At 40.9% G+C, this 24,164-nt stretch overlaps 3 protein-coding genes across 10 annotated transcripts; 1 reads left to right on the top strand and 2 right to left on the bottom strand.

Annotated features, from left to right (window-relative positions):
- Nucleotides 1-2,278: 2,278 nt before the first annotated feature.
- eme1 (essential meiotic structure-specific endonuclease 1) lies at nucleotides 2,279-9,794 on the bottom strand. Of its 5 annotated transcripts, none has more exons than XM_035405157.1 (9): nucleotides 9,774-9,794; nucleotides 7,356-8,179; nucleotides 6,298-6,425; nucleotides 6,061-6,150; nucleotides 4,998-5,119; nucleotides 4,624-4,768; nucleotides 4,240-4,355; nucleotides 3,856-4,045; nucleotides 2,279-2,641 (listed from the first exon to the last, which is right to left on the bottom strand). In XM_035405157.1, the coding sequence occupies exons 2-9, from the start codon at nucleotides 8,128-8,130 to the stop codon at nucleotides 2,462-2,464; spliced, it is 1,746 nt and encodes a 581-aa protein (XP_035261048.1). In that variant the 5' UTR covers nucleotides 8,131-8,179; nucleotides 9,774-9,794; the 3' UTR covers nucleotides 2,279-2,461. The 5 variants fall into 5 exon arrangements, with proteins under 5 accessions (XP_035261048.1, XP_035261045.1, XP_035261044.1 ...); XM_035405154.1 differs by lacking the exon at nucleotides 9,774-9,794 and adding an exon at nucleotides 9,110-9,191; XM_035405153.1 differs by lacking the exon at nucleotides 9,774-9,794 and adding an exon at nucleotides 8,877-9,102.
- Nucleotides 9,160-12,926, top strand: mrpl27 (mitochondrial ribosomal protein L27). The gene is made up of 4 exons (XM_035405163.1): nucleotides 9,160-9,262; nucleotides 9,821-9,949; nucleotides 10,283-10,350; nucleotides 10,474-12,926. The coding sequence occupies exons 1-4, from the start codon at nucleotides 9,160-9,162 to the stop codon at nucleotides 10,675-10,677; spliced, it is 504 nt and encodes a 167-aa protein (XP_035261054.1). The 3' UTR covers nucleotides 10,678-12,926.
- Nucleotides 12,927-13,518: 592 nt separating this feature from the next.
- Nucleotides 13,519-23,646, bottom strand: si:ch73-364h19.1. Of its 4 annotated transcripts, none has more exons than XM_035405160.1 (5): nucleotides 22,812-23,644; nucleotides 22,072-22,181; nucleotides 19,037-19,132; nucleotides 17,825-17,995; nucleotides 13,519-15,189 (listed from the first exon to the last, which is right to left on the bottom strand). In XM_035405160.1, the coding sequence occupies exons 1-5, from the start codon at nucleotides 22,888-22,890 to the stop codon at nucleotides 15,022-15,024; spliced, it is 624 nt and encodes a 207-aa protein (XP_035261051.1). In that variant the 5' UTR covers nucleotides 22,891-23,644; the 3' UTR covers nucleotides 13,519-15,021. The 4 variants fall into 4 exon arrangements, with proteins under 4 accessions (XP_035261051.1, XP_035261050.1, XP_035261052.1 ...); XM_035405159.1 differs by having other exon boundaries at nucleotides 17,825-17,998; nucleotides 22,812-23,640; XM_035405161.1 differs by lacking the exon at nucleotides 19,037-19,132 and having other exon boundaries at nucleotides 17,825-17,998; nucleotides 22,812-23,646.
- Between the last annotated feature and the right edge of the window lie 518 nt (nucleotides 23,647-24,164).

The following is a 24,164-nucleotide window of genomic DNA, read 5'->3' as shown; positions in this document are numbered from 1 at the left end:
GACTTTGAGTGGCAGTAAAATACGATCCTTTCCATACCTTTCTGAATACATTTTAAACTCAGAGTCTGGATATTCATTATCAAAATTCCCCATGCATGCCAGTGCTTTTTTTTCTTAATTGAACAGATTTTTGGAAAGCTTTGAACATGGAATAAGTCTGCCCCCATGTGGTGAATAACATAGTTGCTCTGTTATCACGTCCATTCAAACATCCATGTCCCTCGAGAAGATATAAGGTACCCTATAGTGGAAATTAAAATTACAGAATGGTCAGATTCTGCAATGATTATGCAGGCATGAGCATGAAATCCCTGCCCATGGTTTGGTGAGAGAAGCCAGAGAATAAGGGAGCACAGCAAGCATGCTGGAGGAAACCACATACACTGTTCAATCATTATTTTACATGCATCACGAGGGACACAAGACCATCACCTCCGTGTGAAGCAGAGTTTTTTTATTTTTTTATTTACATTTATTTTTTCACAGGGGCTTGTAAAAATTAATGGTCAATGCCTGCAGCAAGGTAACAGACGCCTTTGTGGTAAATTGACTCACACTCAGATACACTTCCAGACCTCCGTGCATACACTTGTTTTTAACGGAAGTGCAAATTTCTACCTGTGTGTTCTGATGTTCTGTTGAGCTGAGGTTTTGATGAACTCGGGAGAATAGCCTGAGGTGTTTTTGTATACAGACTCTTCCTTTACCATTGAATTACATGGAGAACCTGTATTCAATGTGGCAATTATTAAGCCTCTGAAGGTTATGAATTTCCAGGCTGGGGTTACAGTAAAAGCAGCATTTCAAAAGGAAAATGGACTTAAACAAGCTGAATGATCTTATGTTTATTCTACTTGAAGGTCGATGTCATTTCCTTTCAATGATTAAACTACAAGGATATTTAATTCCAATTAAATGTGAACAAACAGAAGGAATCAGTCCGAAGAAAACTACTTTGAATGTGTAGTTTTACATCTGCAATTAACATGGGGAAAATATAAAGGTCCACAGAGCTTCACAGATTGGATGGGACTTCAAAACTTTGAACTGGGGATATGTTTTGCTTCTCCTTGGATGTTTTCATTCAAAACATTTGAATAGATTCTCAATCATTTTTGCCTTTTTTGTCTGGTCTCTTCAAATATTTTTTATGAAAACATCCAAGAGGAAGCAAACGACATCCCATGCTCAAAGTTCTGAAGTCCCAGCCAGTCTGTCTGTGCAGCTCGTCCCTGTGAAAGGTATTCTCCTCAGAGAAAAACACGCACTATCACAGGCTGTCAGCAGAGGAGACGGTGACAAACTGCCCGCTGACACCCGCGCCTCCTGCGACTTCATCTCCGCAAAATGAACCGGACCATTGATCTCCTGCCGCTCCGAATCCCAGAGCGTTTAAAAAGAGGGGCTGAACACCCCCCCCCCAACCCCACCTCTCGACAGCGCCTTTAAAACGCAGTGAGACACTGCCCTGGGAAACAGGAGCGAGGCACCAGGCTCATCTCTTAAGCACATTTCACGCCTCGTTACCTTGCTCCTCATTTCGGGAGCGCGGCCCTCTCTTGGTCAGGTGCCATTTGCTAATGTGCTGGAAATGAGCCGTGAGCAGTACAGTCTTGAGTCAGTGCGGCTGATCCTCGTCGAGAGCGAAAAACTCCATCATGGCTCAACGAGTGACAAGTTCAATAACAGCGGCAAACAAGAGCCAAGCGACGCCGCGAGCCGCGACACAGCCGGGAAGGCAAGAGGCAAACAGCTACAATTGTGACAATCGGCCCTTACTGGTCAGGCCTTGCGTGAAGCTGTCGGCAGGAACGGACTCAAAATGGTAAGCGGTTAGAACAGTCTGTGAAGGGTTTTCTACTTTCTACTTTAAAGGAACAATGGAAAACTGCACAGAAAAGCTCAACAAAAAAGTGCATTTAGAGCATGCAATGTTATAGCATCAATACTGTGCTTGACCCGCTACTGTACTGTGATCTTACTTGACGGGTCTTAATTAGATATAAGACTCTAGTTTTTATTGAAGTCAGAAGACAGGCAGAAGCCAAGTTTCATTGGAATCGGTTGCCCCAAATCTTCAGAAATCTATGGAACGAAATGTGTCAAGAAAAAGAGCTTAAAGGAGAACAGAAGTCTTTTAAAGTAGCAGCTGTCAAAATGTGTCAGTACCATGTTTCCATGTCAATGTGCACAAACGTTCCAGAAGGGGGAGACTGTTAAGATGCCTCTATAAGATCAACTGCTGTAGATCAAGAAAGCAAAAGTCAACACTCTATGACTTCATAAAAAAACACTTTTAATTTAAAACATTCATACAAGTCAAAATATGCAACAGATAAATATATGAAAGCTAAAGTTAAAACAGACTGGAACAGGCCTTTATTGTACCATTTTATAGTCCCATTTTGGTCCAATGCAATTATATTTAAAGGTTGAGTTGCCATTTTCTGTACTTGTGCAATCAATCAACTGTGGAGTCAAGGACCTGCTGGGGGTCTGATGATGTCATTAGCAGGAAGAGGCGTTTGGAGAGCTCTGGGCCAACCCTGCGAGTGGTTGAGGTCACGCCCTCCCCGCGTCGAATCAGAACGTCCGAAAGGAGGGAGAGTTTCTCACGCTCTGTCCTGCACCGTCCGTAGGCCTGCATCAAACAAAAATAATCAATCCAGGAGGAGGTGCAGCATGTATTACAAAAAGGACCTTTAACATGAAGCATAGCCCTAGCCTTATGGTATTAAAAAAACAGCTCCCGTTAATCTACCCACAAAACCCTGCTTTTTAATTAAGAGTCCGCTCCACACATTACTAATGCAGTGAGCCTCATCTTGCTCACAATTTACCAGGAGCAGCCAGCAGGCTGACAGGCAGCTAACTGCCACTCACAGAAGGCAGCATCGATTTGTTTTAGACAAGCACCAGCAATCACATCCCTAAAGCAAGCCTGACACCTGCCAACAAAGACAGCAGACAAAGGCAGCAGGAAAAACCTTTAAAGAAGCCGGAAAAGTACACATGAGCACGTCAGCATAAGTCCACTTCTCACGGACCAATCAGAGGCGAAGTGAAATACTACTGTTTCTTACACACAAGCAGATGTTTAAAAATGGTTGTTGTGGTAACTGCCAGTGAGTGAGTGCACAAGCATAGTTTCCTAGCTAGTCATCAAATCTGGATGATTCTCTGGATGACGATAACTTGAAGTTAGCTACCTCCCAATATCTGTGTATAGGTGCGGGAAAACTTGTTGACTCACAAGTTGACTCAGAGACAGTAATCAATAGGCAAGCACCAAATGGACAGGACAACAATTGTGCACAGGAATCTTTCACTTTATCGTTTGTGACTCAGGCTATGAATCAGACTGTGCTATTTTCATTTACAAAGGCATTCACTGACTTTAAGATCACTATCATCAAAAGCAGTAGAATGGTTGTCTGTTCACAAATACAACTATTCAATCCCTTAAGCAGTGCTAACGTACCCCACTCAGATAACGGATTCAAAATAGGCTGGGTGTTTTATGTTAACACAGCCTTCCTAGATCTTTCCAAAAACTGACCTGGCAGGCAACCTAATTGTACTGAAGCCAAAATAGATTGCACGCCCTCTGCCAAAGTTCAAGAATGATGCAACAACAATACGAAAGCTCTACTTGGCACAGCAGATGACATATTTCTGCTACTGCAAAACTGTAGTTATGGATCTTCAGCACTAGAGTATTTGTTTGTGGCTATTTTCCCAGCCTCATCAGCGTGGGCCTATTTGCGTTTCAATGCGAGCCTGTTGCGGCTTCACGCTCGCCCAGTGTGCGTGCGCGGTGCGCGTCAGGGCGGGCGTTCGCGGCGGCGCGGTCACCTGAGCCAGCAGCCGCGGGGAGGGGTAGGCGGCGAGGACGGCGCTGGCGATGTCGGGGCTGACCCGGTTCAGCTGCTGGATCTGCCTCTTCCACACCTGCAGCAGGCCCTTCCCCCCCCGGTCCACCCGGCAGCCCCCGGCCCACTCGCTCTCCAGGCAGAAACTGAAGCCCGTCTTCTCCCGCTCCTTCCTGAGAGACAGAGCCACAAAGGCGGGCGCGGTGCAGTCAGATCCCGCTAACAATGGCACAGTCACTGCTTTTGAGCTAGGGACAGACCGCTGTGTTCAATAACCCAGGCAAGATTAGCGCGGCGAATTTATTCCACAGCCACCAGCTGGAGTCCGCCGTTCTTAAACACCAATTTTACAAATTCAGTCGCTCACTTGAAAGGTGCCTCCGCCACAGCTTTGGTCGACATGGTGATATAATCTGAGAACTCTTTCCAAGAGGGCAGGAAGCGCACCTGAACGCTGGTGTTCAGCTGCAGGTCCACCAGGGCCTGGGGGGAGCAGGAAAGAGGTTAGAGACGGCGGAGAGCACAGACACTCCTGAAGCCTGCTGCTCCTGAACTTATCAGCAATCGCAATGCAGACAGCTTCCCCTCCCCCGCTGAGGTGACAGAGCACATATAAAAACTGAAAAGAAAGAAAGGGAGGAAGGAGAGGTGAAGTTTTAGACTCGTTTTGTCCACAGAATGCGAAATGAGACGGATTTCAGACACAGAGATAAGAGACGCTCTTCGGCGTAACTGCAGAGAGGAAACCTGCCTCCTCCACCTCCACCCGGGTCACGTCAGGAAGCTGCTGTCCTCCCTCTTTCCTCTTCCTCCTTTTCCCCACCCCTGGGCCTGCCCCCTGCTCCTCTCCCAGCACGGCCTGGCGGTGCTTCTTCTGCACCTGAGACTTCTGGGATCTGCAGACAAGGGTGTTTATGTCACTCAAAAGATACAAACGCTATGAGCACTTTCATCTCTGCATAATTTAGCGCACAACACTCCTGATTTCCCCCAGGAGAAAGTCGAGGCCTTCCTGACCTACAGTGCTGTCAGACAAAACTCTTACAAAGGACAGCAACTAAAGGGGTAGCACGCACAGTAATGCCAAGAACCTGTTAGGCTTCTGCACTTCCCTCATCCCCTCACCTGAAGTACTTCTCCAGGTCGATGACAGCCAGGCTGGGGGTGTGGCCTGAACCGCGAGCCAGGAGGCGCAGTGTCCATGCAGTCAGAGTCAGGCCGCAATCAACAGAGTGGCCCTTCTGCACCTGCAAAGGAGGCAGCCGAGCTTGCAGGCCCATTACACTCTGAGGATGCACGCTTGTGTTGAACCCGTGCCATGTTACGCAATGCAAACATATGCGACCACACAACTGCCCACAGAGGAAATTAGCAGTGGCAGACAAATCCACGGTTAATCTGTTGGGCCATGACTTCATTTCAAAACATTTTCTCAATTTGCATTCTGTTGATCGTTGACCAGATGTCCACAGGCACTTGTTCAATGCAGCCTTTTCCACACATCTTTATCAAGGGTCAAATTATAAAATAATTTTTCACTGTATTTTATACATATATGAAATACTCTCTTTAATTTAGTAAATAGAACCAATTTACATTTAGTGCCTGTACATTAAAATCTCAGTCTTTCATAGTGTATGGTGTATTTCTGATTCCTCTCATTAGGCACAGATTTCCAAAAGCAATTTGCATACTGTACTACTCTGCTCATTAGGACAGATGCAGATATGGATGGAAGCATATCTCTATTTGCTCAAACCATTCATCAGATGCACCAGTAACACATGCAATGAATCCCACACTCACTTAAACATAAGTAGTGCCTGATTGCAAACTGTAGAAAATAACATACACACATACTACATGATATTTAATGATGATGATAGTGAGGATTATTACTATCATTTCATTTTTACTTTCTCATTAAAAATGAGCAAAAATTTGATCCCTAAAGCACACACATACATGGTGCTTCATTAAAAGCAGAAACGCCTGCTCTCTTCAGAGCATCTCTACGTAAACTACAATTAGCAACATGTTGCAACACTTTTCTAATGAAGTTTAATTAACTGAAGCAGCTAAAATGGAAAGTGGCACGATCCTATTCATGTGATGATAATTACTGCAGGTTGAACGCTCCGCTGAGCTGCTCTATTATAACTCTGTTACCGCAGGCCTCTGGTCATACCTGACTGTGACTGTGGACCATGGAGATGAAGTTCTCCACTGGCACACTGATCACGGTGTGGGATTCCGGAATACACTGCGTCTCTCCGGCCTGCCAATCAAAAAGCACAGCAGTCAGAGTCAAGGAAGTCAATGGGAATCTTTAAATGGGAACCACATCCCGGGGGGACCACGTCGAAGCAGGCGGGTACTTCTGGGATGATTGTGCGCACGTCTACCTGAGACGAGCTCTGCTCACCTGTGTGCCAGGAGTCCTCCGGGCCCAGGTGATGCTGCAGGGCAGATCCTGACTCTCTATGGCACAGCTGCAGCCCAGAGCCTGCAGGGATGTGAGAAGCACACCGCCGCCATCCAGCTGCAGCAGAGCTGGGCAAACGCAGGAAGCCATGTTAATATGTGTCCGTTAGACCCATCTCACCTAGCACAGCTAACAAGTCTAATCCTATTAAAACGCTGAACCTAATACTGAGCAACGGACAAGCATTAAGGCAAGCGTTTAAGCATGTTTTTCAGAGTGATGTTGTTTTATTTCCCGCAGACAGGGGTGGAAAAATCTTATATGGTTGATGGTAAGGTTGTGGTTGTTATTGTTACTCAGGAAATAAATTGAATTCTTTTTGCCAGTTAAAAAAAATCAGTATTTCAAAATTTTCAGATCTGTTAATATTACCACCAACCAATATGCTATTTACTCATTTGCAATTATGGAATCATGACAAAGTAGCCAGGAATGTTTATTTATAGCCTTTGTATAGTATTTTAACAGCATAGAGGGAGCGGAACTGTATTCCATCAAAAGTATGGAGGAGTTCCATCCTTTCCAATGACTGTTTTAACTGGTTGTGTTCCCTGAAAATGGCAATTTGCTGTCAGACATTTAGGAATTTACTATTTTAATGCCTTGACAAAATGTTGCCACACACCAGATGTCATTCCTGGCACCGCAGTCAGTAGGCATATGATAGCTGTAGCTGTTGCTAAACTTGTTCACTGGCTTCAAATGAAACACTGCTTCTGTTGCCGAATGAAGATTTTTTTAGAGATCGCCATTGTAATTTACATGCTAAATGTTTTTTTGTTCCCATTTCAGGAGCGAAAAATGGATGGGGTCATTTTAGTCATTAACGTCAAGGCATCAGAGATAATTACTGATAAACTGCTGCGCAGTCTTAATCTGAACAATGTCATCTCTAACACAGCGGCGTTTAATTACGAGGGCAGACACTTTACTTTATTAGATCACCCCTTTAATTGGATTCCAGCATTGTGTTATCCTGCCTTTGGGGAGACACTTGCCTGGGTCCACAGACACCACCATGTGCTTGATGCACTCCTCTGGCCTCAGAGCTTTCACTGCATCAGCCAGGGCCCTCTTCTCCACCCTCTGCTTCTCCAGCTGCAGCCTGCGCACTTCCTTCTCAACCTGCTGCCTCTCCCGAGCCTCCTTCCTACGCACAGCCTCCCCCCTTGCTGCCTCCATCTCCGCTGGACTCCGTTTGGCCACCTTCTTCTTTGGAGGAGAGGCACCCCCTTCTGTCCATGTGCAGAACTCTGCTGGATGTAAATCAAAGACTGGCGCCTTGGGGCCCACTGAGCTTTCTTCATCTTCCTCCTGGTCAAGAAGGAGCGGGGTGTTGGGGTGGCCTGCTGGAGTGGGGCCTGAGCTGGTTTTACAATAGTGTGGTCGCACAGGGGGGTCAGTGCGGTTGGCAGAAGCACGCTGGGGTGGACCTGGGCACATGGTGGCTGTGGATGTGGTAGGATCACCTAGGCGCTCCTTCAGTCTCATTGCCAAGGGCACAAAAACCTCCTCCTCACTGTCACTGCTGACCAAGAGGACCTTCTCCTCCCTCTGCTGTGGCAGCAGAGAAGAGGGCTCAGGGTTAGACCCTAAGAACGGTGGGGCCAGGGTCTCAGAGTCTGAACTGTTGAGGACCACCAATTCATCTGCCTCCGTTTGTCTGTGGCCTGCTTGCCTGTTTGAGAACTGTAGGAAGTCATAGACCGGTAGATCATCTGTGTCACTAGTGTCTTCATCGCTGGGTTGGGCATTAAGCCTGCTGCCTCCCATGCTGAACCTCGGTCCAAAGTACCCAATTTCAGAATGAACGCACTGCAATCTGTGATGCGGCAAACGACAAACAGGAAATAGGAGTAAACAACATTAACACTGGATAAGAGCAGAGTATTTAAACAATAAAGGAAAAATACCTAATTTACGGACAGCTACAATACAGCAGCCCTTGTAAGTCACTGCAACACTATCTTGACTCGCTGGCAATGTGCAATGTGACTGCATGTGTTAAATAGTGAGCTAGCTAGGTAAGTTAGCGAAACAACGAGCAAAGTTATAATGCACAGCTCTTTTGATATCTGGCAAATGCAAATTGATGGCTTTATACCCATGCTAGCAAATCTAACAAGAGCAAATTTTGTTACAAGCTAACTACTAGTGTTGCGAGACACGTAGAAGGTACGTCCTTAACACTGGAGGATAACTTCCTGCTAATTGTTGACTTAGTTCACTTTTCCAGCCTCAAGAGGTTCAGCCAGTTCGACTACGTGCCAGTTTCGCAGTTACATATTAAGCTTAGTTCTTGGCTAAATTCAATTTTGAATAAAGATTCCCGATACTAAACTCAATTTAGTTCAGGACTAATCTAAATCGGTGTCTGTTAAACCGGCCATAAATGTCAAAAACGTGACACAAAATACAGATAGAAAGTTATCACAGTTGACTGCACGTAGTTTCACGACGGTACTGAAATAAGACTAAATATTTGAAGCAATTATTTCAGCTAATATCTAAAATATTACCTGTATTACCGTGGTACTATAAAACTATCCGTGGGGTATCACGTATTATCTTGGATTTCCCGGGCAAGAAGAGCAGAGACAATTCATTGGTCAAGATAATACGCACTCTTTTTTTGTCTTCGTGTTGAAATAAAACGATCAGAATAGCATTGCAGTAACTCAGTAAAATAGTTCCGTAAACCAATCTTAGTGCATTGTGATTCATACATAGAACGTTCAGCACAAAACCATACCTTACATGATGAACTAGCTGTTGTGCGGGGTTCTTTGTATATTTAAGTAGATGACGCTTTCGCCTCCAGTGACGGTTTACGCTCAAAGGTCAAAGTTTACGAAATATTTCAAAATGGCGGCGCTCACGTCCTTGCTTCTTAAATCCAGACCGGGTAATGATAAAACTAGTCGTCTCGTATTAACTTTGATATATAGTAATAGTGTACATTATTTGATAGTGTATGTTGTTCTTATTCTAACTGTGATGTTTGCTTTTTAAATGTTACATATCTCGAAACGTTGTTCTTCCTATATCTAATGCTAATATATACTTAGCTAGGTTGGTCAAATTTGCCCTACACCTTCCAAAATGTTGTAACTAGATTTGAGCAAACTAGCTAGTCATGCCGACAATCATTAGCTGGACATGTGGCGAACAACAGTCATGCAAACAGTCTTAGAAATCGTTAGGTAACACTACAGCTGTATTTCACATAAGCTCTATATTTGACTACCATTTTCAGTGGCAAATTTTCAACCTCCTCGCTGCTACGCAGGGTTTAAATCAAAGTCTGGCAAACGTTCCTTAGAAAGGCTGCGAGCCAGGTATCTAGCTATCTAAAGTAGCTAACGTCTGCTTCCTAACTGTTCTCTTCTTTCAAAGTACTAGGTACCGTACTTAACCTCACTAGACAGCTGATGCACGTCTTCTGATTTCTCTCTCATCGAAGGCACGCTGCTGCCCTGTCAACCCTTCTGGGTGGTGTCCACGAGGGATGCATCCAAAAAGTCAGGAGGGTCTTGTAAGAATCAAGGGGGAAAGAGTCCCGGGCGCAGATATGGGTTCAAGCATGTAAATGGTATGCCAATAAATCAGTATTCTCACAATAACTTGTTTTGTACTTTGTTTAGACAATATACTAGCTCCTATTTGGAAAAAAAATTCTCATTGATGGTTTTGTTGGCTTTTCAATTTGTTGATTTATATGATGAATAAGAATTGTATATGTAATATCTGTATCATTGAGTTGGGATACCAATTCCTATGATCATAAAAATGCTAAGCAGATGAAAAATATGCTGAGTTGTTATTCAAGTATAATGTTTAAACATTTCATATACAAAGCTTGACATACAATATATAATTTTCACATCATGTTTATGTAATGATATATTTTAACATTTATTTCTAGGAAGTTTTGTCCATGCTGGTAACATCCTAGCTACACAAGGAGCTATGCGCTGGTATCCAGGAGCACATGTAAGAGAGAGTTCCCCATTCCACCTTTATCACAGTGAGGGTGATACTATATATTTGCTGTCCCTCCCACACCACAATTAAACTGAGAATTTATTTTCATTTCCTTGTGTTTAAATAACCCAGGTTGGCATTGGAACCAATAAGACTCTGTTCGCTCTTGAAGATGGCATTGTCAGGTTCACCAAGGAAGTGTACGTACCGTCTCCTCGCAGCCAGGAAGGATTGTCTGTGATAAAGCTCCCAAATGGTGCAGTGCTTTATAAGACTTTCATCAATGTTGTCCCAACCAAGCAACAGGGGACCTTCAAACTTGTCGACATGGTTTGAGACCTGCCCTACCTCCGTCTGCACCCTTTTCACATCTGATTTCGAGAACATGAGTCATTGGCCACTTTCTTTCCTTCTTTTAGTGTCACAGTTTTGTCTGGATCTTGAGTTGCTTGGAAATTGGAGAATCCCTATCTTATTTTATGTTATGTTATGGAAATACATGTTTAAGCTGAATTTGTAAATAAAATGAAGTCCTAACATACAGTTCCATCAGGCTCTGTGAAATTTTAAGAGTCATTCCACAGTAAATGGACTAGGCTGCTGGATCTGTTCCTTCAGAATCCATTCATTTTTAATATGCATGTACCTTGCCTATCTGTAAAGACTCGAGACTGGAGACTAGAAAGAGTAGAGCTCCAGATTCCAAATAGTTGTTGAGAAATAAATTATCAATGATCATGCAAAATGGTTGCCTTTTACTGAGGCGTGATTGTCAGATGTCTGTATCCCTCAGTTATTCATACTTTAAAAACATGCAGTCTGTGCAAATGGTTATAGAATGGTTCAATAGAGGAAAATCTAATGTGGGCATATTTTTTTCAGCCTCATTCTTTCATAAATTCATTGAGATATATATACAGCTAACTTGTGGAAATGGATATCATATCACCCTTACATAACTCCTTGTTAAAATGACAAAATGTTTTATACTGTTATAATGTCTACTTGAAACATATATCCTAGTCTTTGTCCACTAGAGTCTGCTGGTCTGGTTCAGTGTTCCAGAAGAAAAAGGACACTGTTGCAAACCTCTGCCCTGTTTTAAACCAAACACAAAGCTTTTTAATATATGATTGTTTTGGGGATGTGCAAGATTATATTTCCTATGGTTTATAGCTGTGAAATGTCACCCCCCCCCCCCTTTCCTGTGTTCAAAGAGTGTATTGCATCAAGATATGGTCCATAGTCAGGATTAAGAATACATTGATTTGAACCATGAAGGAATTCCATATGGATGATAACCTGGTGCAAATATCAACATTATATCACTATGCTTTATTTGTGAATGTGTCATGAGTGTACAATTTTGCCCACATGACTTTTCATTCTTGAAGAATTTTGTTAATTTAATTTTTATACATACTACATTCATATTTGGGACAAAAATGTACTCTGTGTGTGTTCTTTGCATTCAGTATAGTTACTGTAAATTAACTCATTTTTATTTCAGTCATATTTATTTCAGATAAGTGTTAATCCCCAAACTGGCAGCCAATTTTGGAATATCTTTTGACCCCTGTAAACTATGCATGATACCATGTCTAAAATTCAGTTTTATTGATCTTAATACACAGACCGCCTGAAGGACATTTGAATAAAATTTGAAAGCCTGTGAAACCCCTAAATACTGGTTGAATTGTGATGGAGGGAACCTCAAATAAGACCAAAATATGTCTAAGGTTTTATTGTATTATTTTAGAGGTTTGAAATATTCTTAATAGAAAAATAACTTGAACAGAAGTTGCATTAGGCATTATGAATGCTCAGCATTTTTAGTTGTCTGACAACAGGGAACTAATTGGTTTAAGTAGCTACTGCTTTGTTATTTAAAACATTTTGTTTATATGATGGCTTTTTTTGTTTGTGGTTTAATCACTTATTGCTTAATTGAGAGGAACAAACTGGTGAAGAGTGCTCCCCATGACACCTCGTTTGGAGGCCTGTTTTTCATTTGGAATGGTCTCAGAGGCCTCAATGCTTGTCTGATCTGTGGGGTTACCTTTATGTTCCCAAAGGAGAACTGAGGATTACTTAAAAAACTTAGTTCAAATCTGTTAGTTGGATTTTGAAATGGCTACATGGAAGACCTCATTAGTGCCACTGTCTTCTCACTGTGACTTTGTTGTTCAAGTGCTTAATGAGAAAGTCTTTGTATTATCCCCTGCTGGGGTGTTTAGGGTTGTTAAATGGCAATTTAAACAGATGTTAAGAAATAAAAAGCAGTCAATGCTGTGTTGACATAACAAACAGTCAGGAAATATGCTGTCATTCACCCTGCATTTTATTCAAAAGGAGTTTTTCTGATCTCTTTTCATACTGAAGTTTTATTTATTTTGCTTAATCTCCATGGTTTATAGTCACTTAATTTACATTTCTGTTCGATTTTTCTGCCAAAAAACAAAAAAAAAAAAAAACCTTGTAGCGAAAAGTTGAAAATGCCTGTTGAGTGTTTGATTTTAGAATTGTATTCCCAAAGATGTGCATAAGTTCCAAAAATAAAGACCTGAATGATTTCTAGGAAACTAGTATGAATTCCCAAACTTGGGAAATTCACATTTTGATACTGGGATTTTTCCAAGAGTTACTTTTATTCTTAATTCATTTCATATTCTTTTTAGAACATGCTTTTGTTTAGAAATGACCTGTACTCCAATGGTTCAATTAACTTGAATGAAATTCCCATACACTTAGCATTATTTAAATCCTTTGCATATAGTTAAATTGTAATGTGGTTTGATAACCTTTTAGCGCAATGTGTACTGGTAGGGGCATGCCATGATTATGACAGGAGGCTGCTCCAATCAGAAGTGGAGACACTGGGGTAATCAACAGCAATGCTTCAGCTGTCCACAAGGTGTCTCAACATTCAACTGATGCCAAAAGTGCAACCTCCAATCACATAGGATTTTTTTTTCTCCAAATGCCTTGTACAACATTAACAGGAAATGTACCTTCAGGCAGCTGTGCTTCATAATTAATTGTATTAAATGTAAATGCAAGAGTATGCCAAAATGCTGTGAGCTGGGACTGCCATTCTAAGGTACTTGAATACACACATATTTATGTATGGTCTCACCACGCCAGCATGGTGAGAATGAAAATAACTGACAAATAAGGATACAAAATTTAAATATTTTTATTTACAGATTTTCAAACTGATGTCAGTATGAACCATACAGTACATTGTTGGTTTAATCTTCTGTCCTCCAAGTAATATTTACAGACACTGAGTTGACCCAGTTGGGGAAACAAACTGGATAAGAACAGGATATACTAACAGGAAGTTCCCTCTGATCAACCACCACTCAACTATCTTCCATCTCAGAGGAATCAGGTGGAGGGTAGTCAAAGGACAAGGCTCAGGAATGCTGCGAGGAGTGCAAAATATAATTTTTTTTAAACTTAGGTTTCCTCATTCAACATGCTGTCGATCTTTAGCCACAAAACACATGAACAAAACATACTCTGGCCATCTAAATAAACAAATGTATACTATGGTCCATCTAGAGAGTTTGATTTTCCCGTTTATTTTACCAGGATAATATGGCTTTGGAATATAAACCTAGCGGAAGATTATACACTTTGTTCTATACATTCATTTTCCTCAAATGCCTTAAATTCCAACAGTGATCAAAAGTATATGAAAAAGTAAAAACATCTCATATAAAAATATGATTTCAATGGCTTAAAATTTCTCAAAGAGCTGATTAAGACAAACGTCCTGGCTTGTGTGGGGGGGAGAGTGGGGTAACTTGTGTGCCTGGTACTTCTATACTGGAGCATGGCAAGCTGAAATGATTGAGCACATCTGTATCCTGAATATGTACTTTTCTTTCACTGGGTAAGATATTTAAGCGTGGCCATGGTGAACTCAGAGAGCAAGGGAGGATGATGGGGGGGGGGGGGTGAAATGGAGGAGGGTAAGGGAGGGAAGCTAGAAGCAGGCTTAGTGGAGGTGGGGCTGGATTCCAAAGATGTTTAAAATGAAATGGAAGAACTAAAAGAACACTCTTGTGCAAAATAAAGCAAAAGTATCTTTGGTACAAGCTTGGACACCATGCACCTTCCTGTGAATGGAGTTTGACCTGGGTTAAAGAGTAATTCCCCCAGGGACACAAACCAAGAGTGAGACGGCTCTTTACGGATTAAGCATTTTAAAACAGGATTTTACATTAACTGGCATGTTCACATCCGGAACCGCCTAAAGCTGTTAGTCATGTATGTGACTTTCTAAAAGCAGCAGCGGCCTTACGTGAACCAGGGACATTGAGCAACCATGGCAAAGTTCAAAGCTCTCAACCTCATGAAGAAATGTGTTTTTTTTTCTTGTTTTTGCAGCTCATTTCAATGCTCTGAAATCATTCCTATTAAGCACAGACAATTAGACAGCCGACTTCTGCATCACATTAGCAAAGGCTGTCTGCCCCTTGCCTTATTAAACTTTGTCATTTCATGGTCACATGAGGTTACTTTCATTGAGCTCAATCGAAAGGAAGCTCAACATTCTCCTGAAAATTATATTGTAACTCGTTTTGTGTTGTTAAAATTCTTATGATATAAAATGTCCAGGAGTGCATTCCCTTCTCATTCCTCTGTGTCTTTGGCATCACTGGGAGGCTCTCAGGTGTTTGGGTCATGGCAGGTAGAGGGGTTCTGTTGGCTTCCTAAATGGGGTGGTACTGTGGACTGTGTGGCAGCAACAGAAGCCACGAGGTTATCAGTAGAGCCAAAATTGACAGAAGGAATCACCACAGACTGACGGATGGATTCCTCATAAGTTGGAGGTGGCTGGGAGAAAAAAGAAAAACAAGGGTAAATGGAGAAGCAAATGTAGTATAACACATGCCTCAGTGCATTATTATTATTATTATTACTACTACTATATTGTACAGCTGCATTGTGTCTCTCAAAACCTTCCATTGTATAGTGGCTTTCTAAATCTCAAGGACTATTAACATGAGTCACATGATATAATACATAGAAAACAGTTAATATACAAGTATTGCATTATAATAACATAAGGATAAACTCTCAACACTTGCTCTGGGGATAAAATATAACAGAGGATTTAATAAGGAATTCATTTTTATTAGATTTTAAGGAAACTAGACAGAGGAAAGGCCAGTATGGCAAGATCTGTGCACCAAGCCTGCAGCATAGGCCTGCAGCTGTGCAACTGGGGTGAGACAGTTCAGTGCTTTAAAGTATACGAGCTGGAGTGACTCACTCAAAAACAGACATGTTTATGAGATCATCAAGACAACAAGGCAAGACTAACTGCAGATGAATGCACTTTGTGTCACTTCCTAAAATCTATTGGACAATTTGTTCTTTACAAGTTGTCTTTGATATCATTGTTATTTTTTTAAAATATTTTTGGAATTTATCTGCTCAGGTTTTCTTCAGTGTTTTGCAATAGCTTTGATTATGTAAGCCTGGTACCAATGTTTCACAATCCTGGTCTTGCACTCCTGGTTGCTTGTTATTCCAGCTGTCCATTAATCAGACTTGAAGGAGTTGTTAATTGAATGCCAACGTGTGCGCCAATGTGCCCAAGTGTAGGCTGCTAGTTCTGTATTACCACTAATGGTTACAGGAGATGTGTTAATTCTAGAAGAAATAAACCAAAGTATTATTTCTATATATTTGAGCCCCTTCAACAAATTAGTGACACAAATAGCCATCCTGTTTAATTGCCCAGTTCATTAAGAGTAATAAACTGTTCACAGGGGCAATGAATAAGTGTTTCAACTAAATAAAATTGAGACACCTGCACTAAACTTAATAAATATCTATATTCAGTTAAGACAGTTAAGAGCTCAGGTAATACAGATTCAACTGAGAACTGAGTCAGAACAAAATAAGACTACATGGGACCAGGCTCCACAGTACCTCAGATTAATGCTTTCCACAGAACATTTTCTGGTTGAGAAAACCTGACATATTGATGTGCAGAACTGTATATAGCTTCAATGGACACCCTGAGGAATCCTGAGAAAATTGGTTGAAAGTAAGCACTAAAATGATTTAAAATGTAGAAAATTGGGAACCGAGGTGAACTTTTTCCCTCCACGTATAGGGGACATATTCACATGAATTTGAATGGAGCTGAGATCACTCACCTATGTTTGAATTTGTTGGCCTGTGAGATTACCCAACTGTGGCTTAGTGAGAATGGGAATGCAGAAGGCAACGTCAATTCAAAAGGTTGTTTTTCATTTAAATTCTGGGCTCAGCATACTGACGCGCACTGAAGGAGGGAAACACTCCCCCTTCATTGTAAACATCAAGTGAATAGCCCATAAATAGATTATTTGAGCCAGCCTGTTCGTGGATACAGCAGGTGGGGCTCCAGTCCACTTATCGTAATGGTATATGTATGTAGCTGGATTAATCAAACTATCTATGTCCAACATCTGAAAACATAAACAGGGACAAAGGGTTTTTTTTTGTTTGGATTAGAGTTAGTGCAGCTCTTATGGTTCTGTCAGTTTTTGCAATGTGTGCCAGGGTTTTTGTGGACAGTGGAAAGTAGAGATGACCTTTAAAAAACCAGATATGCAAGGCGATCGGCTGCGTAATGCTTCACAAAGGACAGCATTTCAATCTGTTACCAATCATAGCCAGCACATCAAATTTACTTGCAGGGTGGATCTTGGCAAAAATGCCAACCCAGAGCACATACTTTTATCTCCCTCATCAGGCTGCATGGCCCCTTAACTACTGCCTCTTATCTTTATATTGCTTGGAGGTCCCACAGGCAATAGAATGCCTTCTTCCCGAGCATAATAAAAATGCAGGATGTACCAGCCAAATGAGGCTGTGTTTTACTTCCGTCATCCACACAGGCGGTACCATGTTTCCAGAGGGCAGTTACCCACCATAAATCTCTCAACTGTTCAAGGAGGAGGTTTTCAGACTCACAAGACCAAGTTGTTAAAAAACAGAGAAGATAAGTAAATATTTAATGACATATGCTTTTCAGGTGTTTATGTCTTGCAGCGCAATCTGTTCATAATCTTGGATATGCTTGTTACTTTGTTCAAGGGGTATGCTTGATAAAAAAAAATAAAAGTATTGAAAACATCCCAGTCATAACATAGAAATTGTACTCTGAAAGGCAAACTTAGCCTTCATTTTTTGTTCTTCAAATATCAGGTGAAGGGCAGGTCATATTCATGATTTATTTCCACCGCAGCAAAGAACTGTCATGATTTAATACCTTCATAATTCCTGGAGCCTGACAAATGCAATTCCCTCCAAAATAGGATACCAAGTCAAGAATTTCAAATAAGGAACTGTGGTGGATTAGTGGTGCAAACGCAGCTCGTGTTTAACAAGTTCTGAGCGAGGAAGTTCCGCAATGCTCCACAGAGTCTGTCTTATCAGCCACTGCAAATACACTGGCTGTGCAGACGCTCACCTCAGTTTCAATGGTGGCGTTCAGGCCGAATCGGTCGGCGATCATCATGTGGATCTGCCGCTGCCGGTCCTTCTTGCGCACACTCTCATAGGAGGGCAGGCGAGGGAGCGGTGCATCCATGGAGGGCAGGTGATAGCTGCTGGCCTGCCCAATGACAAACACGTGTCCCGGCTGCTGCAGACACAGGATAATGGCTACCCAGTGAGATCAGAGATTCAATCCCCCCATCCCCCCACAGAACTATGGAACTTTCCATGTTTACCCAACCCAAGCACAACCACAGCAGTAGAAAAGAGCAAACTCAAAGAGGACAATGCAGGAAATAACTGCTCCTTTTCCTCTTTATCAGCATGGCCTTGACAACCTCACTCTCAAAACGATCTGTGCAATTTAAAATAAAAACCTTCTGCATACCAAATTCATAACTCCACAGAGGAATTGTGGTTATTTGACATTTTTATTAATTAACCCACTTGATTTTTGTACATCCAATTTTAGCAGTGCAGCATCTACTTAAATTCACTGGGGAACACCGTGTTTGTTTTTGCATTAAGTGGCATTCCTTACAGCATACTGCACCAAACTAGTGGTATAGAGGCTAACAATATTTAGCAATGTTTGATTTCACTTGTTCGGAGTCTCAGTAGAGTTTTTATGAAGGAACATCTCATGCTTGGACATGAGGCACGTCTGCATATTTATCTTTCCTCTAGAACATCAAATATAATTAGCATATTTGTTGAAGGATAACTAAAAAGCAGGGGTTCTACAATACCACAAATATTTCCCTACATGTACCTCTGCCCAAAGAACAGCCATTGTGTCACTGTACATATTAAGGGGAGATTTTTTGATGCCAAATGTGGTATAGATCTCTCCCACACTTTCACAATCACTGAAGTTGGCTTTGAAGACACAAGGTGGCAGCCATTTATTTATATTTCTTGAGGAAATTACTCAGAGTTTCAAGACTATTACAGAAATTATAATTTTAAACGTTATGTAAAAAAGTCATCTTTATATATGGAACAAGCAAAACTCTTTACAAAGACAGCCTGACTATTAATTCTTATCTATTTATTTATTATCTCAGATTTATAATGATGTTCGTGATTTTTTTTAAAAATTAAAAGCAGAACCTTATAACCACTAAAGCAAAAATGCTGAGATGGCAATTTTCCAAGGAGACTTAACATTATTGGAATAACTTACCGGAGCATGGTTGTCATAGGTCATCTCTGAGCTTGGGTCATTATAGGTAGACCCCACTAATGTCTGCCTACTGCTGTAGTATTGGGGTGGTGCTTCCTGGACAAAGTGAAGATTATGTCCTAATGTTAGTATACATTTCAGCTAGTGCTACAGTCACCAACCTTAATGAAAACATCCCTCGGTTAGTGTAATGTACCTTTATGCTGATTTGAGGAAGTGCTGCAGCATTCAAATTTTCAATTATTCAAATTCTTCAAGATCACACAGACTGGACAAATAATAAAGATTGACAGATAGAACAGACAAGACAATTTATGTGGCCTTTTTCCCCCTCTGATTGTTGCTGGTATATGTTCAATAAATATTGTCATTTCAATGACCCCCCGCCCCCCTCCCCCCTCCCCCAATGATGTGCTCATTATGTGTTTAGAAGTGGAAATACCCTAGCTGAGAAAGCGGTTGCAGCAGGTCTAATTGAAGGTCTTTGTGTTGTAGTATAATGCAATGTCTTCCTTTAGCTCTTTACAGGGATCCTGGCAACAAATTACAGGATGGCCTATTGTACATCTCCCTTGTCTGCCTTTTAACTGCAGGCGGGTATACCAGCTTTTCACTAGTGGGCTGAAGTACTACACTACACAGTTACTGCCACCACAAAACCACCATCTGTTACCTGATACACTCAGCAGGGTGAAATATTATACAACTTCTAAGCTACTGTCAAAACATTTACATGTCATTAGAAAGTGTAAGCTGCACCGCCGCGTTTCATCAAAAAGGAGAGAAGGCAAAAGACAAAGACAAACAGCTAGTGCCTACTGAGGTGACGTACGTAACTCTGACACACTTTGACCTCGGCAACCCCCCAGCGTGTGACACAGAGACACCAAAGAAAAGCAAGCGTCAAAGGTCACTCTTTCCTCACTGGTTTGTACTTCGGTAAAAGTGACGTCCTTTTGGTTTTCTTTCAGCCAATTCACTCAGTGTTAAAAAGCACAGCCGTGTAAAATCAGAATTGAAATCGTAGAAGACCCCCATGGCAGTCTACATTTTTCAGCACTGACAAAGAATGTATTGTCTTATTCACAGAAGATGCCTCCCTCGTTCTGGCTTGTTCTGAAGTTGGTTTCCTAATAAAAATGCTTATATCCCAAGAATAATCTTACACCACAAGGACTCATGTTTTTATTTCTTTTTTGTGCATCTTTTTGTGGACATAATCTTTGTTTCAGACACTTTATCTATCTTCATTAGATACAAATATTCAATTTAAAAAAACTGTACATGTGTACAATGACTAATTCTAGCAAACAGTGTACTGAAATGAGTAATCCCTTGGAAAAGTTCAGGCAAGCAGGCTCCTCTGATGCTGCTCCTCCGCTGTTCAAATGAAACAGCACGATTAATTAGGTAGGGAGAGTGGTGAAGGTGACAAAGTGAACAGCACTTTTGTCCCAAAATAAATCTTTACTTCATTCAGCCTGAGTCTCTGCAATAAAGACAATGGGCTCTGTTCATATTACAGCTAGATCCTGCCAGGACACCATGCCCAGGAAACAATCCACAAACCGTTGTGACCACACAAAATTGTTTAAATATTCAAATTCAGAATATTCAAATTACCAGAAATTACAACAGATTAACACCCTCCATATTTTGAATTAGATGGGTCATTTGTTCAGGCTTACCTCACACATTCTTATGATCCTAATTTTTTTAGCATAAGAATGTATTCACTGGCACAAAACCATCAAGCTGCTATTTTTTCAGAGTGGAAAATGCAACCATGCCGTAATTTTGGTAAAGGCTATTTAATATACAGTTGTATAGATGTATAAAGGCTCTGTAAAATCGTAATGCCTATGTACAGCTACCAACTGCATTTTTACTCTAATTTCAAACAGATTCAACTGTTCAATTTATCTTTTAATTCATTCCCCACACGTTTTACCAGTTTTACCCATTTTACCCACCAACAATGCTTCTTTCTTGTATCCACACAAACAAATCTCTCATTTGTTGCCAACAGCAACAAGCCCACAATTCTTTGTGCATACAGTTTATTGGATGGGTGCACATCCCAAGCAGTGTCAAATTACAAGAGCCAGCCTGGCAAGACTCTGGACAATCCAGCCAATAAGCCAAGTACACCAGGTTCATCTGTGGTATGGTTTTGGTTTCAGAAATTCCATATAATACAAATTAGGATTTTATGGCAAGACTTTAATGTGCAGCAGGTCACGATGGTCACAGTTGCATAGAGCAATCATTGACATCATTTCCTGTTCAATTTAGGCTATTTATTTTTTCAACAGCCAAACATAGCAACAGATGTGTTAGCATTTCCCCTAGGGAAGGAAGGCAACCCCTTGCACTTCCTGGCACAAGCATCCTGGTTTTCCATGTGGACATGAGTTTACTAGGCTATTAGAATAATAATACAGAATAATCTACTCAGAAATGATTTAATCATACATTACAGAAAATCATATTATTGCAACAGAAATTAACAAAATTAAAAATGGTAAAGAATGAATGGAATTGATATACTAACACTAAGTCTTAAAGAAAGAACAATTAACTAAATATCAAAAATGTGTTTATATAACTGACGAGACACGCAACTGTGTTCACCTTAATGGGAGATAAAGCGTGCCTAATGCCAAGAAAACCTAATGATTACGCCAACAATTAATGAAGTTAATGTTATCTTGAAGGACCCTTTCTATATTTGAGGTAGAATCAAAGTCCAGACAAGGCAAACACTCATTTTAATCATTCTACAATAGAAGCCCACTGTCCCATGCCTAAAAGCATTGCAAAATTATTCTGCCTGTTGTGTTCCATGGACAGCACAGAAGGTTAATAGTGATACAAATTAATTTTTACGTTTGAAATAGGCCTATTTTTGATATTTCTGGCTTGATATGGTTGGGTGGCTATTTGAACCATATCAGGGCTAGGTTTTATTTTTTTACGCCCCCAACGCTTACACTTTTCCTGGGTATAACACACCAAAAATAAGTGGGTCTTACAGAGTACTGATGCGATTCCTGATAAGCTCGGACTTTGCAGCAGAGCGGGTCCTTCCGATACAGGATAGTCAGCAGCACTACGATCACCACAAAAAACACCAGGCAGGAGACTAGATGGGGAAGTGAAAAGGGGGAAACCTCACTCACTACTATGTGTTTAACAAATTCAGCATTGCATATCCATGGTCTAACAATATAACTAAGTTTTGTTGTTTAGGATGTTTTAATGTTACATGCAAATATAGTTTTTAAATAAAAATAAGACATGTAGATGCACAGCAAGCAATATAGACAGTCTGAGTTGGACAAACATCGAGTTACCCATTTGGTTGAACGTGTCAATTCGTTGTCCACTTTCTGAATTAAAAAAAAAATCGCAATAGAATCCCATAAAGCAAATTAGATTCAAGGTTTCTGTGAATAGTCTGTGGTCTACCGTAGGCTACATATTGAATTGAAAAAAAATTCAGAAGTTACGTTATTTAAAATTATTTCTGACAAAACGTTTTTAGGGGAAATTTGCAAAACTGTTTCTGAAATCAACAAGATCTTTTTTGACGTCAATATTTCAGGTTAATTGTAGGAATAAAAAAAAATATTCGGTCAGTAAGACATTTTTTTTTTTTTTTTAATGGCTGGTTAAGATAGCAAGCTAGTAACATCATAAGAAACATAGTTCAATTACATCAAAGTTAGTGGTAGCAGCCGACGGGAGAGTTGCCTGAGCAACTGTTACTTACTTGAGGCCACAATGACCGTGAGCTGATCTGGTGTCAATTGTGAAGACGAGAGCGTCGCTGGAGTAGCCAATGTGGGCATCTCTAACGAGTTATTTTCCGAATTTCCGAGCAGTGTAGCTTCTCTTGAGCCACGAGCCAGGATGCAAAAAGAGGAAAGTTTCCTCTATTTGGATTGCAGTCCAAAATGCTTGCTTATTTGTCATAGCCTCTGTTGCATTTTCCGCGAACCAAAGTTGCCTGCTAGACAGATATATTGCGCTCCAGTAGCTAGCTGCGTTTCTTCTGAGTGGTGGAGCCGCTTTGTCGTTCTCTCACTGAACTGTTACAGCACAGCCACAACTCATACAGCAATCGATTTATCAATGCCAAACTATACACGCCCGACTCGCTGGCACGGAATTCCGGCCACACACGTGGCTACAAGCTGCTTAGCTAGTTTAGTTACAAATTATTTGATAAGTGGATGTATCGACTACAGTAAATACAAATTATAAATATATTGGTACTTTGTTTTAAAACCAAGTACACTCCAAAACAAAACGTAGCTTGCTTGCTGACTTGGAAACCGATGGCCACGACGTAATGATAATTCATATCCAAAAGGTAAATTCGTTCTTAGCGATTTGTATCTTCGTTTTTCTTTCAAGACCGTTCACGTGAACTGGCAAACGTACAGGCTCGGTTGTGTCGCAAATTAAAGATAATGTAGCCTCTGTATGCAAAGTGGTTTGTCAGTGATGAACAGTGGGTTATAACATAAAGGTTTTACAAAATTCTCTCCAGAAGCCAACGGGTATTTTCGATTTATTTTGTAGCTTTTGCAGCTGTGTGGTGAAACTAACTCAAATTTGTGTACATTGCACTCGGGAATTGTTGGTTACCTTGGAAATGCTTTGAATTAAAGTGTTGTACAACCTCTGTCGGGAGTATGCTGAACTGCAATCTGTGAAGTCCAGGCCTTACACGAAAATAAATTAGTGATTGTCTGGCCCCCTAATTATGTTCAAAGCACTGCTCTGATGCGGCAACCTATTTTGTTGCTTGGTTTTATTATTATTAATGTTATCGGTTTCGGAATGCCAGCAAAACCTTTTGGTGACTTGACAATTTCGCACAATGGTAGATGCTTGCACAGAAGGATGCAGCAAATTTTACCCTGATTTGCCACATAGTGGTGCTATAGCAGACAGTTTTAAAAAATGTTTAAAAATTGATTCTCAATTTCTGCTATTAGCAACATCCATACAGTGCATTCCAGTTCAGAGATAGTATAAGCTCTGCATTATATAATGGAAATAAATGTAGGAATGCAAGTTACTCAGACAAAATATTTAAGAATGCAGACCAATACAT

Source organism: Anguilla anguilla, chromosome 2 (assembly GCF_013347855.1).
Source record: "Anguilla anguilla isolate fAngAng1 chromosome 2, fAngAng1.pri, whole genome shotgun sequence".
NCBI lineage: Eukaryota > Metazoa > Chordata > Actinopteri > Anguilliformes > Anguillidae > Anguilla > Anguilla anguilla.
Note: the sequence above shows the minus strand (reverse complement) of the source record. Positions and strands in the feature narration are given on the sequence as shown.